The sequence below is a fragment of the Chiloscyllium plagiosum genome, unplaced genomic scaffold, assembly GCF_037043375.1.
Source record: "Chiloscyllium plagiosum isolate Xiang-an unplaced genomic scaffold, Cpla_swu_hap1 HiC_scaffold_19, whole genome shotgun sequence".
Classification (NCBI taxonomy): domain Eukaryota; kingdom Metazoa; phylum Chordata; class Chondrichthyes; order Orectolobiformes; family Hemiscylliidae; genus Chiloscyllium; species Chiloscyllium plagiosum.
This window is the reverse complement of record NW_028270157.1, coordinates 5592910-5610445: the sequence shown is the minus strand read 5'-3', so window position 1 is coordinate 5610445 and position 17536 is coordinate 5592910. Positions and strand designations below refer to the sequence as shown.

The window sequence follows — 17536 nt, the reverse complement described above, 5'->3', positions numbered from 1 at the left end:
TGAAGAAGCTAATTGTTTACAATTTACAGCACAGCAAAAGGCCATTTGCCTAAGTTTCATGTGAGTCTCCTCTCACTCCCTCTGCACCTTGACCTATCAGCATATGTTTCTATTCCTTCCTTAGTGCTTGTGCTGCTTCACCTTAAATGTGTCAGTGTTGTTCAGCCAAACCACAAACTGGGTACTCCAGTTTCTCTTGAATTGTCTATTGCCCTTATTCATGGTTCTCGTAGTTGTGATCCTAAGTTTGTCTCTATTCAAAGTCAAGTTCTAAATGAATGATCATGGTAAACTACCTCTCATCCTCCTTTTGGACAGATTTGGCCACACCAGCCTCCTCCACTACCTGCCCATCTGTTATCTAGCTCAGTGGATGTGCACTTTTTCAGTGCTACTCATGTCCATTGAATTGTAGTGAGAGATGTACCTGTCAACTCCTGCATTGTTGTGATCCCAGTAGATGCTTATATATAAGCAGTCAGCTTCTTGACTACAACCTGACTTGATAGGTCATTATTTGGATTTTTGCTTTGATTACTGTGATCAGTCACTGAACATATTCACATAAGCCTGCCAATATACTTTAACAAATCATCATAAACCTGTTAACAAAAGGGAGAAGGAGTATATATAAAATTCCATCATTGTATCTTGTAGAAATACTTAACCCCAGGAAGTGTCTTCACTTTTAGATTTCCTACTCAACCGACTTTCTGTACATTTACCAGATGCCATTCTCCATTTCTATCAGACCCACACAAGTACAGACATAACGCACTGACTCTTTCCAGCTCTTCTCCGTGGACTGCAGAAGCAACTTAAGACACTTGAATTGAATTAGCTTTATTGTCGCATGTATTCAAATTCCACTTACAGTGCCATCTTGGGTATAAAGGTCCCTAGGTACAACCTTTAGTTACAGAATAAAGGAATGAAGAGAAGAGGAGTTACATTACCGCTAAACACAGTTTAACCGTAGGTCAGAAACACAAGAAGCAAAGTTTTAAAAAGACAAACATCAGTCTCTCTTGAAGGGCTCTCCACAGTAGACCAGTACTGGGGGCCTCCATGCTCTGCACTAAGCTGCCAACTGCTGATCCTGCTTTGGATTTATTTTCTTATTTTCAGCTCTGATAGCTTGGAGACTTCTATAAAACATAATGCTATCAATCTGGTGGTGTGCCTTCCTCTGAATTTAACCTGCTAATGGCACCTAACCATCTGTTTCTAGTGATCATAAAAGTTAAGCTTGTATGCATTCAGCGTTTAACTTCCCATGCAGCTGACTCAGTAATCTAATTGAAGTCAAAAGCTTTCTTGGAAGGTCTGTCTTTTGTTCACTGTTCCAGGTTACTATCTGGCTCTTTGTTTGTAAAACATCATCTATACAGAACTGGGAATCTATGTTCCATATAAGTAATATTATTAAACTTCATTGTGACTGTTGCCTCTGGTGTCTCCAGTGACAGAGTATTGACACTGTTGATTGTTCTTCTGTCTGCTTCACCCCAGGGATATCATTTGGAAACACATCTCTCCCAAATGTAACCGACTGCTCATAAGTCTTATCTCACCACCTTTGCCTTGATCCTTCCATCATCTCTGATTTGACTCTGTTGAGAAGGTATTTCCTGACATTAAATGTTGCGAGGTGTGAAACCAAACTGCAGTCTCTGCCTCAATCCCCACTCCCCAGTCATTGTTTCCATTTCCTCTGACAGTTGTCTGAAACTGAGCTAGTCCTTTGTAACCTTTACATTGAGTCTGATCCTGATCTGCCTGTCATCAAGGTTACTCACATCAATCTTTATCATGTTGTTCAACACCAACCCAGTGTCAGCTCATCCATTGTTTCACCTCACATCCCGATTATTTTCTGGCTTTGCTGGTCTGTATCCCATTTGGCATGAACTTGTATTTATCCAAAACGTTGCAAGAACTCACCAATTTTTGGCTCCTTTGTCAGCACTTTCCAAGCCTGCAATCTGTGAAGGGCAGAGGCAGCAGATACATGTGAGCACCACCTGCAACTTCTCTTTTGAGCCCCACCCTGAAATGGAAGTATATCACTGTTACTTCACTGTCACTGAGTCAGAATCCTGAAACTCTTCTCCCTAACAGCCCAGTGGCTAACCCTACACTGTATGAACTGCAGCAGTTCACCATCTCCTTCATGTACCTCGGGCTGGGGAGCAAATGATAGACTAGCCAGTGATGTTCAGATCCACTGAAACAGTATAAACAACCTAATTCTTACTGGTGAAAGTGAGGACTGCAGACACTGGAGATTAGAGTCGAGGGTGGGGTGCTGGAGAAACGCAGCAGGTCAGGCAGTATCTGAGGAGCAGGCAAATTGATGATTCAGGTAAAAGCCCTTCATCGGGAATGGTGATGTTGATTTTCCTGCTCAGATGCTGCCTGACCTGTGCTTTTCCAGCACCACACTAACCTAATTCTTCTGCGTCCAAGTGGATGCAGTTAAACAAGCAGTTGTATCTGGGCCACTGCTTGCTTCACATGAGCATCTTTCAGATTTGTTTTCCTCAGCAACTTGAGTGATGATTGCACTAGTAAAGAGTGATGCACAGTTTGATTTCAGTTGTTGCATAATTATCTTGCTTGAAAGACAAATGTGATCGTTTTAATGCATACAGACGTTTTGTAGCGGTTACAGTAAATTCTTAAGATGCCATATCTGAAACAAGCTTTAATTTATTTCCAGGGTATGTTTGCTGTGAAAATTCCAGGTAGCAATAGGTTAATCATAATAAAGGTCAAACAAAATACAGCAGTTGAGAGGATAACCGAGTAGCAAGTGTCAAATGTAAGACCAGCAATACGCGTTTCCTTTTGTCCTGGCTGTTAAAAAAATCAGTTGAAATAGTGCATCCTGTTTCATAACAAATTGCCTCTGTGGTTAAAACGTACGATGCAACTGTGTGCTTGTGTTGAGAAACAGAATGGCTAATGGGGGAAAGATACTTTCTCACTTGTGTGTTCAAGGTATGCATCTACAGTGTGTGTGCTGTCCTGTCCCTCGTTTATTGACTACTTTGGAGAGGTCCTGTTGTGTTCTTTGTTTTACATTATGTTCTTCTTTTCCTGTTAGGTCAGAAGTGAGCATTGCACTGTTGGTTGCCTGTGCCGGTGCTGAGCCACAAACTGTGCAAGCAGCCTGGTGTCTTGTTGCCTGTCTGGGTTTATGCACTTGCTTAGCCTGATGGAAATGCCCAGCAGCTATCTGTGGAGAGTAGGATGACAGCCTGACCCTTAGTTAAAGTTCAGAACAATTAAAAAGAGGAAAGTGAGACCTGATATTCCTCTAACTGAACGTTAGCAAGTGAAGATTCTACTAAGTAAGAATGTTCAGAATAAATTAAGTGCAGCCATGGGGAACTGCAATTTTAAAATAACCAAAGCGAGCATCTCTCTGCTGGCACACCTCACTGAAGTGAAAGTGTTTTTGAGTGCTGAAAGTCTTGAGAGTTGCATGTTAATCAACTACAAAAGTTGATTTTCCTAGCCTCTGCTGTGAGGGTTGCAGAATGTGGTTAGCATCATGTGAAAGCCAGTACGTAAATTCGGGGGATAATAGGGAATGCGGATGGATTGTAAGCCTTTATATCATAAGGAATTGAGTATAAAACGAGCAATGTCTTCCTAAAACTATATAAGGCCCTGGTCATGAACAGTTTTGCTTCCCTCAGGAGGAAGTCCAGAGAAGGTTCTTTAGACTATATCCAGATACACAGGGATTCTCTTGTGATTTGAGTGAAGTTAAACCTGTACTTGATTAGTTTAAACAAGTGAGAGGAGACTGAAATAACTGCACAAGTCAAATCACCCTTTATTAACACATGGAGAGTCCTTGACACTGGGCCAGCTCTGAGTGAGCAGGATATCTAACACTCCTGTTCTTTTTTTTTCTTTTTTCCTACTCATCCTTTTTTTAAAATTTAACCCCCATACTACCACCTAAGTGCGGTAGTGCTTATTTTTTCCCCAGCACCCATGGTGTGTGTGTGCAGGTGTGAGACACAGTGAAAGACAACACTCCTGTTCTTTTTTTAAAATTTTTTTCATTTTTGTTTTTTTTTATTCAATTTCCACCACTGGGAAGATAGGAAAACACCCGGGTGGCCAGTGACAAACACTGCCCTTCACATCAAAGGGCAGTGCTGTGTGATCAAAACAGTGAGGGGGAGGGTAGGGAAACACTCCTGTTCTTACCTGACAGCCAGGGCTCCCTGATTGGACCAGATTAAAAGCCCCAATTAGAGAACTCTCTCAGGTCCACCTGACTGACCTTGTTACAATAACTGCAGAGATCTTAATGAAACATACAAGATTCTGAGGAGACCTGACTGGCTAGATGCAGAAAGACTCATCTACAAGAGGAAATCGCCTATGACCAGAGGACATACTCTCAGAATAAGGGCTCACCCATCTTAGTCTGATGAGGAATTTCTTCTCTGAGGGTAGTGAATCTATGGAATTCTTTACTGTAGAGGGTTGACTAATTAAAGAATGTTCTAGGCCGAGATAGCCAGATTTTGAATCCATAAAGGAATGAAAGGAATTGGGGGAAAAAACCAGGAGTTGACAATTATCAGATCAGCCATGATCTCATTTAATAGCAAACAGACTCAAGGGGCTAAATGGCCTTCTCCTGTCTCTTAAAGTCTTGTGTCTGGGTCAAACATGGAATTGATGCCAGGTGGCACATTTCCATTTCTCTGCAGTTGATGGTGTTGTGACAAATGACAGAGGGTCACATAGCCAGATGCACATGGTGTCATGCTTGAGGTTATTAAGTCAGAGTTCCCATGCATAACATCGCAACGACTTAAAGGATAGGTACATTGGTGAAATCAAGAGGTTATAAGCATCAGGAGAGACTGTGGTTCCCTGATACAAAAGTAGTAGACTGAGGCGTGATCTGATAGATGCCTTTAAAATTACGGGAGAGTTCAATCAGGTAGAGGATAGATGATGTTTCCATTTATAGGGGAGACCAAAACCAGCAATTTTAAATGTAAGTGGCCAGTAAAACGAAGAGAGAATTGAGAAGAAATTTCATCACCCAGAGTGAGGTGTGAAGTCTCAGGCAATGGTTCAAGACAAATAGCAGCGAAGCTAGATGACTGTGAGATGGAAAAGAGTAGTCTGATATTTTGTCAGAATAAGTAGTTCCAGTTGAGAGTCTGGTTGAACCAAATGTTTGTTTAATTCTGTATCAAAATAATTTTTTAAACCATTCTCCCTTTTTTTATCTCGGTGATTAAATACATGAATTTTCAAAAGATTATGCCTGAAACTGTTCTCCTTTGTGCACAGATATCTAACTGAGTTTCTAGAATTTTCTATTTCCTTTCCTCATCTCTGCAGTATTTTTGAGTTTTTTTTTGTGTGCGCGTGGGTTGTAGTACCTAGGGCTGAGAAGATGCAGTATTTGTTTTTGAGGTTTTGTGGTTTCTCTGCCCTAAATGCCACTTGTGGTGATGTGTAGTTGCCTGTTACAGGAGTGTTTAGACCGTACCAGGCCTCGGTGTGAGCTCCTGCTTCTCGTGGAGCTCAACACCAGATTCTCTACATCAGGCAGGAACTTGTGGTTGTTGACACAAGCTTTGTCTTGGTACATCACCAAGTGGCCAGTTCAGGAACTGCAGTTACCAACGGCAAATTCCTTCTCAGAGAGTCATAGAGATGTACAGCGTAGAAACAGACACTTCGGTCCAACTTGTCCATGCCGACCAGATATCCCAACCTAATCCAGTCCCACCTGTATTTAAAGTTATTTAAGAGTCATGGAAATGTCAAGCATGGAAACAGACCGTTCGGCCCAACTTGTTCATGCCGACCAGATATCCTAAATTAATCTGCTGCTATTTGCCAGCATTGGCCTATGTCCCTTTAAACCCTTCCTATTCCCGTCCCCATCCAGATGCCTTTTTAAATGCTGTAATTGTACCAGCCTCCACCACTTCCTCTGGCAGCTCAATCCATATGTGCAGCACTCTCTGCGTGAAAACGTTGCCCCTTAGGTCCCTTTTAAATCTTCCTCCTCACCCTAAATCTGTTTCCTCTAGCCTTGGACTCCCCTATCCTGTGTGAAATACTTTGGCGATTCGCCCTATCCATGCCCCTCATGATTTTACAAACCTCTATAAGGTCACCCCTCAGTCTCTGAGCTTCAGGGAAAACAGCTCCATCCTATTCAGCCTCTCCCTACAGTACCTCCAACCCTAGCAACAGCCTTGATGTCTTTTCTGAACCCCCTCAAGTTTAAAGGGTGGCACGGTAGCTCAGTGGTTAGCACTGCTGCCTCAGCGCCAGGGACCCAGGTTCGATTCCAGTCTCTGGTGACTGTGCAAACTCCACACAGACATTCTCCCCATGTCTCCGTGGGTTTCCTCTGGGTGCTCTGGTTTCCTCCCACAATCCAAAGATGTGCAGGTTAGGTGAATTGGCCATGCTAAATTGCCCATAGAGTTAGACGCATTAGTTAGGGGGAATGGGTCTGGGTGGGTTACTCTCCGGAGTGCCAAAGGGCCTGTTTGCACACTGTAGGGAACCTAGTCTAATCGAAGACGCCTTTGTAAAGTCAATGCATTGTCTCTTCAGTGAACAGGCATTAGTTTTTTGTTTCACACTGTTACTCCAGTTAGATGTGGGGAAGCATATGGCTTACTGGTATTATTGCTGGGCTGTTAGAGGTAAATATGGGGAATGGATCTGGGTGGGTTACTCTTCGGAGGGTCGGTGTGGACTTGTGCCTGTTTCCATACTGTAGGGAATCTAATCTAATATTAACAACAACTTTCCTATAGCGGGGAGACCAGAATCGCGCACAGTATTCCAATATTGGCCTAACTAATAACCTGTACTGCTGCAACATGATCTCCCAACTCCTTTAATCCATGCTCTGACCAATAAAGGGAAGTGTACCAAATGCCGCCATCACTGCCCTGTCTACTTACGACTCCAATTTCAAGGAACTATGAGCCTGCAACTTGTATCTTTGTAAAGCTTTGCAATTGCAAAGCACTTGACAGGCATTGTTTTAATTTGAAGTGCTGCCACATCACGTGGGAGGTGCAGCAGCCAATGTATACACAGCAAGTTCTCTTAAGTAGATTAGATTATTTAGTGTGAAAACAGGCTCTTTGGCCCAACAAGTCCACACCGACCCTCCGAACAGCAACCCACCCAGATCCATTCCCCTACATTTTCCCCTTCACCTAACACTACGGGCAATTTAGCATGGCCAATTCACCTGACCTGCACATTTTTGGACTGTGGGAGGAAACCGGAGCACCCGGAGGAAACCCACGCAGACAGGGGGAGAATGTACAAACTCCATACAGACAGTTGCCTGAGGTGGGAATTGAACCCGGGTCTCTGGTGCTGTGAGGCAGCAGTGCTAGCCACCATGCCGCCCCTTACACAAAGTTTAACTCACTGCAGGGTAAACTGCAACTCTCACAATGGCAGCGGTGGGATTTGAACCCACGCCTCCTTAGAGACTGGAGCCTAAATCTAGCGCCTTAGACTGCTTGGCCACACAAAAAAATGTGCAAACTCCACCCAGTTGCCCGAGGGTGGAATCGAACCCAGGTACCTGGCATTGTGAGCTAACAGCGCTAACCATTGAGCCACCATATCTTCTAAGTAGCTGGGACAGTGACCAGAAAATACTGTTTAAGGTGTTAGCTTGGGTGTACCTAATGAACTCTCAGCATTGGGGAAAGCTCTCTTCCTGAAAAGTTTTTTTTTGATCTTTTGTGGCCACTTGAAGGAGCAGAAGCAATTTCTGAGTAAAGTTATTTTGCTGTAAAAACAAGTGGGTATAGTATTGGCGTTTTTGTACTCTGGTAGTTTGGACCTCAGTTTGACCCTGATTCACTTCCTTAATTTGATTTGATTTATTGTCACGTGCTGAAAGACAGTGAAGAGCTTTGTTTGCAAGCAGGACAGGCAGATCATAGCAAGGACATACAGATCATAGAGCGAAAGATACTTGGGCAGAGTAAGGCATAATGGTTAAACTGCACAGGGCGTGCCTGAGACAAGAACAACATTAACAAGATCAGCATTATTTGAGGTTAGAGAGTCCATTCGTCAGCATAATAACAGCAGGGAAGAAGCTCTTCCTGAACCTGCTGGTGCGTGTGTTCAAACTTCTGTACCTTGTGCCTGATGGAAGAGGTTGTTGGAGATCATTAACGGGGTGGGAGGGGTTTTCGATGATGGCAGCCTTTCTGCGGCAGCAAGCCATGTAAGTGGAGTCCATGGATGGAAGATTGGCTTCTGTGATGGTCTGGGCTGTGCACACCACCTTACGGTCCTGGCAGAGCAGTTGCCATACCTGCCTGTTATGCACCTGGACAGTGTGCCTGTAGAAGTTAGTGAGGATCCTGTGGACATGCCAAATTTCCTGAACCACCTGAGGAAGAAGAGGTGTTGTTGTGCCTTGTTGACCGTCACTCCGAGGAACCTGACACTCTCCACCCTCTCAACCTCCACTCCATTGATGTAGATGGGGGCATATTCTCCACCTCTCCCTGATGATCACTTTTTTAGTATTGCCAGTATGGCGAGAGAGGTTGTTCTCATTGCACCACATCACTAAGTCCTCTATCTCTTTTCTGTATTTCTGACTCATTGCAGTTTGATATCATGGCTAAGATGAACCTTTATCCCTTTTGCACTTAGTTTCGTGATCCAACCACATTTTTTTTTTCCCAGAGTTGTTCCATTTTCAATTGCTACGCTACACTGAATCCCTGACTAACTGCTTGCTGTGATCCTGCCTTGATCTGTTAGCTGAACTGACAGCCTGTAACACGGTCACAGGGCACATTCTCCTCTTAGATGTCCTGGTCCACACTCTAGGTTTGAGCACATTGTCCAGACTGACGTGTCCTGTGGTCATGAAAGATGCTATAGAAATGCAAGTCTTTATTTCCATCGTTCTTTTGCATATGGATAAACCATCTTTCTAATATTTTTAAGTGATTTGATTTTTAAGAAGTATTTGTATATGTGGCAAGTGGTTGTATTTTTATATTAAGTCACCTGTTAAGGTGATCGGGGTGAGGAAAGTTGACCCTGTTGTTTGTTAGCCTGAAAAGCCCTTTCATAGTATCTCAAGTATTTGCTCTTGTATTTGATGTTTCCACTGCTCCATTCTTATGAAAGAAAAATCAAATTTACACTACCAACTGCTTATTGGTTCTGATCTTTTTTTTTTCAAAATTTGATCCAAATACTAACTCTGCTTCCCTCTACAGGTGCTGTCTGATTTTTCTTTTTGTTACTTCAAAAATGCATAACTCGTTTGACTGGAAAATAGCACGGGTAGAATTTTGCACTTGACCCTGTGGGTGGACTTGCAGGCGGTGATGTCTGTGAAGTTCCAGGGCCTAAGGTGGTCATCCTGCCACTTTCCCACGTGGCCCTCTACTTTCTGTCATTTTACTGAGGTGGGAGAGGCCTCTCCTCCCTCCCCTATTGAGGAGCGTGACTGGGTAATTAATGGGAAATCTCTGCTTCCCAGAGTGACAGCTCCATATCAACTGAGCTGGCCCTGATCTTGGGGCTTGGATAATAGTGCCAGCCTCCTGGCTGTGGCTACTGGATCTATTGGGATTTCAGAGTTGAGGTTAGGCTTCTATCAGAACGGGGTCACTTGGAGTTGAAGGTGTCTGCAAGACCCCCGTGGTCAGCCAGGATGTATTCCCTGCTGACTCTTTCTTTGGGGTAGGAGATACCATCATCAAAGAATCCTGCCCTATGTGAGGAACGGAAAAGAGAGAAGTGGGAAGCTTGCAGGTGTATTTAGTTTCCTTAGGACTATGATGCCTCTCCCGCGTTCATAAGTGCTTATGAACCAATAAGCACTTCATTGTGTAAGTTTGCTTTTTTTACAGTTTACATAAGTAGGCTATTTGGGCCATCAGTTCTGCTATGCCATTGTGAGATCATAGCTAAGCTGATAATCCTCAACTCCACTTTCTTGCCTTCTCCACATAACTCGGTTCCCTTACTGATTCAAAAATGTGTCTATCTCAGCCTTGGATATACTTAATGATCCAGCCAGGACAGCCCTCTCCTGGTGCATCACTGCCCAATAGGTGAAATTCCTCCTCTTAAATGTGTGACCCCTTATTCTGAGATGATGCCCTCTGGTTCTAGACTCTCTCCCAAAGGAAAATAACCTCTCCATATCCGCCCTGTTAACTTGTCTAAGAATCTTGTATGTTTCAACAAGGTCACCTCTCATTCTTGTAAACTCAAATGACTACAGGTCCGACCTACTCAACCTCTCCCCATTAAGGCAGCTCCTCTGTACCTGGTATCAGCCTAGTGAACTTTCTCAGGACTGCCTCCAATGTATCTTTCCCTAGATAAGACCAAAACTGTCCATGGTATTCCAGCTGTAGTCTCAGTAGTGCTTTGTATAGTTTTAGTAAAACCATCCTATTTATATATCAAAGGGACTGTGGAAGGGTCATTCGTCCATTTACCTTCCCTGTTACCTGCTGAACTTCAATGCTTTCTGTGGTCTCAAAATAATTCATTTTCAAGGCTATATTTTAAAATAGCATTTGCTACTCTGATGTATTTTTATCCCACCAGAGGTTGTCTGGAAAAGCACGTGTGAAAATCAAACTGAGACTCTTCTTTTAAATTAATTTGTGGGATGTGGGCATTGCTGGCTGGGCCCAGCATATGTTGCCTGTATGTAGTTGTCCCTTGAGAAGGTGGGGGTGAGCTGCCTTCTTGAACCATTGCAGTCCATGTGCTGTAGGTAGACCCACAATGCCCTTCCGGGAGGGAATTCCAGGATTTTGATCCCGTGACAGTGAAGGAACGGTGATATATTTCCAAGTTAGGATGGTGAGTGGCTTGGAGGGGAACTTTCCAGGGGTGGTGTTCCCAATTATCTGCTGCCCTTCTCCTTCTAGATGGAAGTAGTAATGAGTTTGGAAGTTGCTGTCTAAAGAACTTTGGTGAAATTGCGTGCATCTTGTAGATGGTATTGCTGCTGCCGAGTGTCGCTAGGTGGAGTGAATGCTTGTGGATGTGGTGCCAATCAAGTGGGCTGCTTTTGTCCTGGATAGTGCCAGGCTTCTTGTGTGTTGCAGGTAAAGTCCTGACTTGAAATTAGTAGTAACTTGTAGTTGAGCTTATGGACTTGAGGCTTGGCACTTCCTTGCTAGACCATTGGATGGCACTGTTCTATAAATCATTGATTCTCTTGGGGTGTAAAGACTTCCTGGATAAGGGGTTTAAAAAAAAGTAGTAAAGTTGCTGCATTATTTGTCAGAGTGCAAACAAAAGGGAAATCCGGTTGCAAGCAACAAGTTTATAATTAAATGTTGCAAGCTAAGGCTCAGATCTTTACTGGGAAAGGCTGAATGTGCTGGGAACTGAGTTCTGAGGAGCAGTCACTGGACTTGAGACATTAACTTGGATTTCTCTTCTCAGATCCTGTCAAACCTGCTGACCTTTTCCATCAACTTCTGTTTTTGTTTCTGATTTACAGCATCCTCAGTTTTTCGGTTTTTATTGAATATGCTGGGCCTGCTTTTGCTTTATTTTTAAAGCTGAAGATTGAGGGATGACATGTTACGGACCAATGGCACTATGAAAGGAACCGACGTTGTAAAAATGAGCACATCTTTGTTTTTGGGGAGGAGACCCAAAGCAGGAGTCCTCTATCTGAGAGTCTTGTTGGCCTTTTTCTTTTGGTTAATTTGTATAACCAAGGTCTTGTCCACTTATTCAGTAGATATTCAAAGATTCTGTGCCTTTACTGAAGTGAAAAAGGGTGCACTGTAACCTGGCAATCACCCTTTTTTAAAGAAGCAAATGGAAGTGCTGTCCTCGGTCCTGGTGACCCTCTGTGTGGGTTGTGGAATTTAGCTGCTGTGAGTGGCTTCTCTGTTTGTTCAACAGACACTGCCTAACAGTAATTTATTCTGTTCACTGCTGACTGTAGTTTATTGGGGCAATCTGTGCTGCTACGTTTTCTTAACCAGTACACCTCACAATACAATAACATTGAAGGCATCTGTTTCACTTCATTATAGTGCCCTGGTGTTTGAAATAATTAAAGGTACCATCTAAATCCAGTGTTCTGAAGAAATTTGTGATTTTCTTTGATTCATGAGATCTGAGTGGGGGTTGGCCAGCATTTATTGCCTGTTCTGTTTTGCTTTTGAGGTGGTGGTGGCTGTCCACCTGCTGTGGATTGATTCACAATGCCAGGATCTTTGGTGAATTTCTGCAGTGCATTTCTGGAGTGTCTGAGGCTGCAGGGTGACCTTATAGAGGTTTACAAAATTATGAGGGGGATAGATAGGGTAAATAGGCAAAGTCTTTTCCCTGGGGTTGGGGAGTCCAGAGCTAGAGGGCATAGGTTTAGGGTGAGTGGGGAAAGATATAAAAGAGACCAACGGGGCATCTTTTTCACACAGAGGGTGGTACGTGTATGGAATGATCTGCCAGAGGATGTGGTGGAGGCTGGTACAATTGTTAACATTTAAGAGGCATTTGGATGGGTATATGAATAGGAAGGGTTTGGAGGGATATGGGCCGAATGCTGGCAGGTGGGACTAGATTGGGTTGGGATATCTGGACGGGTTGGACCGAAGGGTCTGTTTCCATGCTGTACATCTCTATGACTCTACTATTGCTGGAATGTTGTCAGGCCCCATAGCCTTTGCAGTATCCAGAGTGTTCAGCTGTTTCTTGACATCACATGGAGTGATGGGAGATAAGGAGGAATAGAGCTGATACATAATTGCAGAGCCTTAGGCAAAGAAGGAAGATGCAGAGTGAAGGTGCATTCAAACATTCCCTTCAGATTTGCGATACACTGGAGGAAATGAAAGTGGAGACGATGGAATTGTGTGTCATGGTTTGTGAGAAGTCTGCATCAAACAATGGGACAGCCGCCAGAATGATTGAAGAGACCAGGGACAAGAGATTTGGTGCTTCCTGGCATGTGATGGTTGGTGATGAGTTTGGCTTTGAAACCACTCACAAGATGAAGAATGTTCTCTACATGTATTTTGGGGGCAGCATGGTAGTGTGTGTGGAAGTGCACATAACGTGAATGGATTGTGTGTGGAACAGAAATGCTGATTCTCCTGTTCCCTCCTCCCGTCCTAATTTGTCTTTAAATACGACTGCACAAAGGTCATTGAATCAATCCTATTGCTACAATGGGTCATCCTGTAATCAGACCACTTGCTGTTTGCAACGATGCAAAACATTTCCAACTTACGACATGAGCAGAGACCAGAGCTGAGTTATTAACTCTGTCTCCATGTTCAGCAATGAATGATGCTGTCACTCAAACAGGATTTCCTACCTTTATAATGGCATTGTCACATATGTCTGTCCCTTTAAAAGAAAACAGTTTTATTGTAGCTGAGTATAACCCTATCCCTGTCCATAAATCAGGTTCATATAGTGAGTCTGCTGTCAATACTCATCATTACCAGCTCTCCAGGATTAGCTTGATGCCTCTAGGACTAATAAGAAATATGTGAAAAATTGTGGCTTTTTAATTTTTTTTCAGTTTGAGTGAAAGCCTTGGAGGATTTGAAAACCAAAATGAGTATTTTAAAATTGCAGTATTGCTGAGCTGGGTCTATACATAGATCAGAAACTGTCAAGAATCATAGGTGGACAGCACTTGCTGAGTTAGGATGTGTGTAATTTTGATACTCTGTGGTAGTGCAAATGCAAAATAAGAGGTCAGCAGGGAGGGCAAACTGAATATAAGGAAATCTCATGCAAGTTCTGTATAAGCTGGTTTAGATTGATAGAGGAGGATGACAAGTCAAGTAGTTATCAATGTTATATAAATTTAAAGCTCTACTGCCACAAACAGATATGTAGCCCTCCTTGCTAAACAAAAACTAAGCAATTAAGTATGAAAATCAAAATGGTGCAATTTCCACTGTTGCATAATGTCAGCTATTAAGCAATATACTTCAAGTGGCTGATGTTAAGGAAAAATAATATGGTAAGATATTATGGTAAAGAACAAGGGCAGCTAGAACTTGCATTTATCTAGCACTGTTCACAATCTCTGGACGTCACCATTAAAGGCTTTTGAAGTGTCATCATTGTTGTAACATGGAAAAAGTTCCCTTAAAGAATTTGTCACGACATTGCAAGAGCTTCCTTTCTCTTCAATTTGTCCCGTGGCATCTTTTTATTTCCAGCTGATGGAGCTTTAGTTTGATGCATTCCATCAATGACACCTATGTAACAGTGCAGCACACGGTTGGTACTGCTTATTTTGCTTTGTTTAATGGTCTAGCCCAGATTTATGTCTGTCCGCTCATAAGTAGTCACCTTGTTTCAAAGTGTTTGCATGGAGTAAATAGTATACATGTTCCAGGTGCACTGGGATAACCATGTTGTGTCTCCTAATGTCTAGGCTGCAAGCTTACGTCAGCTGGAAGAGGAGAACCATGAGGCTGCAGCACTACTGGAAGAAGTTGTTTGTCGGGGTGACCTGCTGTTGGAGAAGATACAGAGTGCGCTAGCGGACATTGCCCAGTCACAGCTTGGGACAAGAAGCAGTGGTCGCTCTCAGCACATGCCTGAATCTTAGCAGCTGGATGCAGCGTCCTACTCAGACTGATGGTGTGATCTACACTTTGTGCAAAGATAATTGCAACATTTTTTCTTTTGTAGGATGGCAGGTAGGGGAAAAGAATACTGATAAAATTGCTAAGGCATCAGCACCAAGGTTTAAAATTAATTTTTATTCCAGGATGCTCAAAAAAAACCTTTTTGGTTTTGCAAGTTAACCTAGAGATATAGTTCAAAGTCAGTAAATGTACAGTATGCCTTCCCCTTGTTCTCCCCATTTTGGTCACCACTGTGATTTTTCTTTAAAATTCAAGGGCAGGTGTTGGCCTTTCCGTGAGTTAAGCTGCCCCAATTATTCTGGGCTCGGGGTTCTGGTTGAACTTGGATGAACCCAGTAGTTTCACAGTGTGCGACCTATCAGATAGTTTATCTTTTTAGTGACAAAGTGCTGTCCATTGAGTAACCTCTGTCCGTGCATTCTGAAACCGTATCTGGGAAACGAAATGCTAAATGTGACTGGGACCACAGCTACCCTGAACTTTAAAACTGCCATGTGATTCTGGGGAGAGGGCGCTCACTAACCCACTGTCCCAAGTTCTTTGTGTCTAATGGCCTTCCTGTCATTCTGGGTTGGTGAGGCAGGGAGTGGATATATAAGATTAATGGTGACCCTAAGGACAATCTACCACTGAGGAGATGGAAGATAGAAAGCCCTGCATTCTGCATCCTCACTGAAAACTACTGCTGCTGGTGGGACGTGTAACTGTTAGGTTGAAGAAGACCCATGCATGACTAAAACTGGTGACCTGAGCCCGTCTGAGGCTGCTACAACACTCCTGTTCCAGCAGGAGCCACATCACACCCAGCTTCTGGCTGACTCCTCTGTTTGCATGCCTTGTATTTTGTTTAAAGTGGGCTTGTTGATTTAGTTCTGATTGGGGGCGGCGGGAGGATGCTGTTTTGCTGTAATCAGGTTGTGAATGCGTATTGGATGGTAATGTGCAGCTGTTTGGGCTGTTGCTTCCTTCACCTTCCCACACTGTTGGCTCACGGAAAATTAGTTCCTGTTGGGCTACGTTACCCAGATGATGAAACTCCTATAATTCTGTGATCTCACACTGTTGGAAGCATTTGTGGCACATTGACATTTTGTTGAAAAGAATACAAGTTAAATATTAAAGAAATTGTGCAATATGCTTGGCGTGTATTTTCTTTTAATGGGATGGTGTGATGCTTGCACCAAATTTAATTGGTTTTAGCTGCATTCTTATTGTCAAGATAGGTTCAACTCCGCAACATAATTTACTGGAAATACTTTGTACATGACAACACAATACTGTACGTACCCATTTGTTCAACTCCCAGATACAGTTGAGTAATCTAGCTCTAGATGCTGTCTTGATTTGAATCCAACCTTCCCTGCATCAGGTCAATTCAATGGACATATACTAGAAGATCTTTCAAAAAGAAACCTTGCCAGATTTGGAGAGTTGGGCAAGGTTCCAGTCTCCATATTGGAGAATGGGTGTAGAAACACTGCATTAATTAATAGTGTAGTGTCTTTGTTGCTGTGAGGAAAGCTGATTTTATTTAAGCTGCGCGTGACTAGCTGAGGACTTGAAGATAAATACAAAGACCACCAACAGCTCTCTCCATTAGAGAGAAAGCGAGAGACAAATGATTATGATGGGGTACTACACCTTGAGCCAGGGCCAGATAATAAGAAATAACAATTGGTTGCTCAGCCATATCATCCAATAGGATTCTTTTATTAATTTATTCACGGGCTTTGGGTATTATTGGCTAGGCCAGCATTTATTGCCTGTCCAAATTATTAAGAGTAAACCACATTGCTATGGGTCTGGAGTCACATGTAGGCCAGAAAAGGTAAGGATGGCAGTTTCCTTCCTTCAGGAACATAAGGAACCAGTTTCATCTGATTGGCCTTAATTCTGCATCCTCTCCCTATGCTTTTCAATCCAAAATGTCTTATTCAACATATATTTTGATATTAATTAATATTTGAGTAGATTATAAAATGTTCAATAAAGCTGACCCTCTCAGCTCTTACAAGGATTTGACTAGCGCCATTAGTGGTGTTCTGAATCGTTATGAAGCTAACTGAACAAACCAATAATAAGCTACAACTTGATTTTAGTGGATTGCAACATTTGAGGTGGTTGCAGAGATCAGGAGGGTTGACTCTCTCCCTGGCCAGTCAGTATGTTTGTAATTCGGTGCAGTTACATACAAATGCTGTACTGAATTGCGTACCTGCCTTTAGCTGTGATGAAGGTGAGCAAACAACAGGAATCAAACCTGAAATCCTTGTGCGTTAACTAACAGGTGTAATGTCTTTGTTGCTGTGAGGAAAGCTGCTTTTATTTAGGCTGTGCGTGACTCACTGACTCCTTGAAGATAAGTACAAAGAAATATGACTTGCTAAAATTACAGGGATTCTTTCATGACTTCACAGTAAAGTGAGAGCGCCTGTTTATAACTCAGGGTTGTTAGCACAGTTGTCTGAATATTTAGTCAGAAAGGACAAGGAATTCTTTCATGCTTACAGGATATTTTGTTATATTTGTGCTGATTTGAATTTAAATGCAGAAATACTTGTAGTACAAGTTTTAGATATGGAAATTCTGCACATTTGAGCAGTGTCTGTATAACTGATGTTTTGGCCTTTTAAATAGTTAGATCGAATGTACCTTCAGAGGGAGATGGTAGTGTTAATGTCACTGGACTAGTCGTGCACGTGTCCAGACTAATGTTGTGAGGACACAGGTTCTTATCCCACCAGGGAGGTTGATGGTTTAGTATTTAATCCAGAGTTACATAGACTGAGGTTCTCTCAGTCATTGTTCAGAATTAAAATTTAAAGAGGAAGCCTTTAGACCTGTTATATCTGTAC

General features: G+C 42.8%; 1 protein-coding gene and 1 pseudogene across 1 annotated transcript in view; both read left to right on the top strand.

Annotated features, from left to right (window-relative positions):
* med21 (mediator complex subunit 21) overlaps window positions 1-15818 on the top strand; it is a 29368-nt gene extending 13550 nt beyond the window's left edge. The window contains exon 4 of the mRNA XM_043708728.2: window positions 14465-15818. Coding sequence (XP_043564663.1) covers window positions 14465-14641 — 177 coding nt within the window. The 3' untranslated portion in view covers window positions 14642-15818. The remainder of the gene's footprint in view (window positions 1-14464) is intronic.
* On the top strand, window positions 12808-14447 carry LOC148146708 (dynein axonemal light chain 4 pseudogene; annotated as a pseudogene).
* Window positions 15819-17536: the final 1718 nt, after the last annotated feature.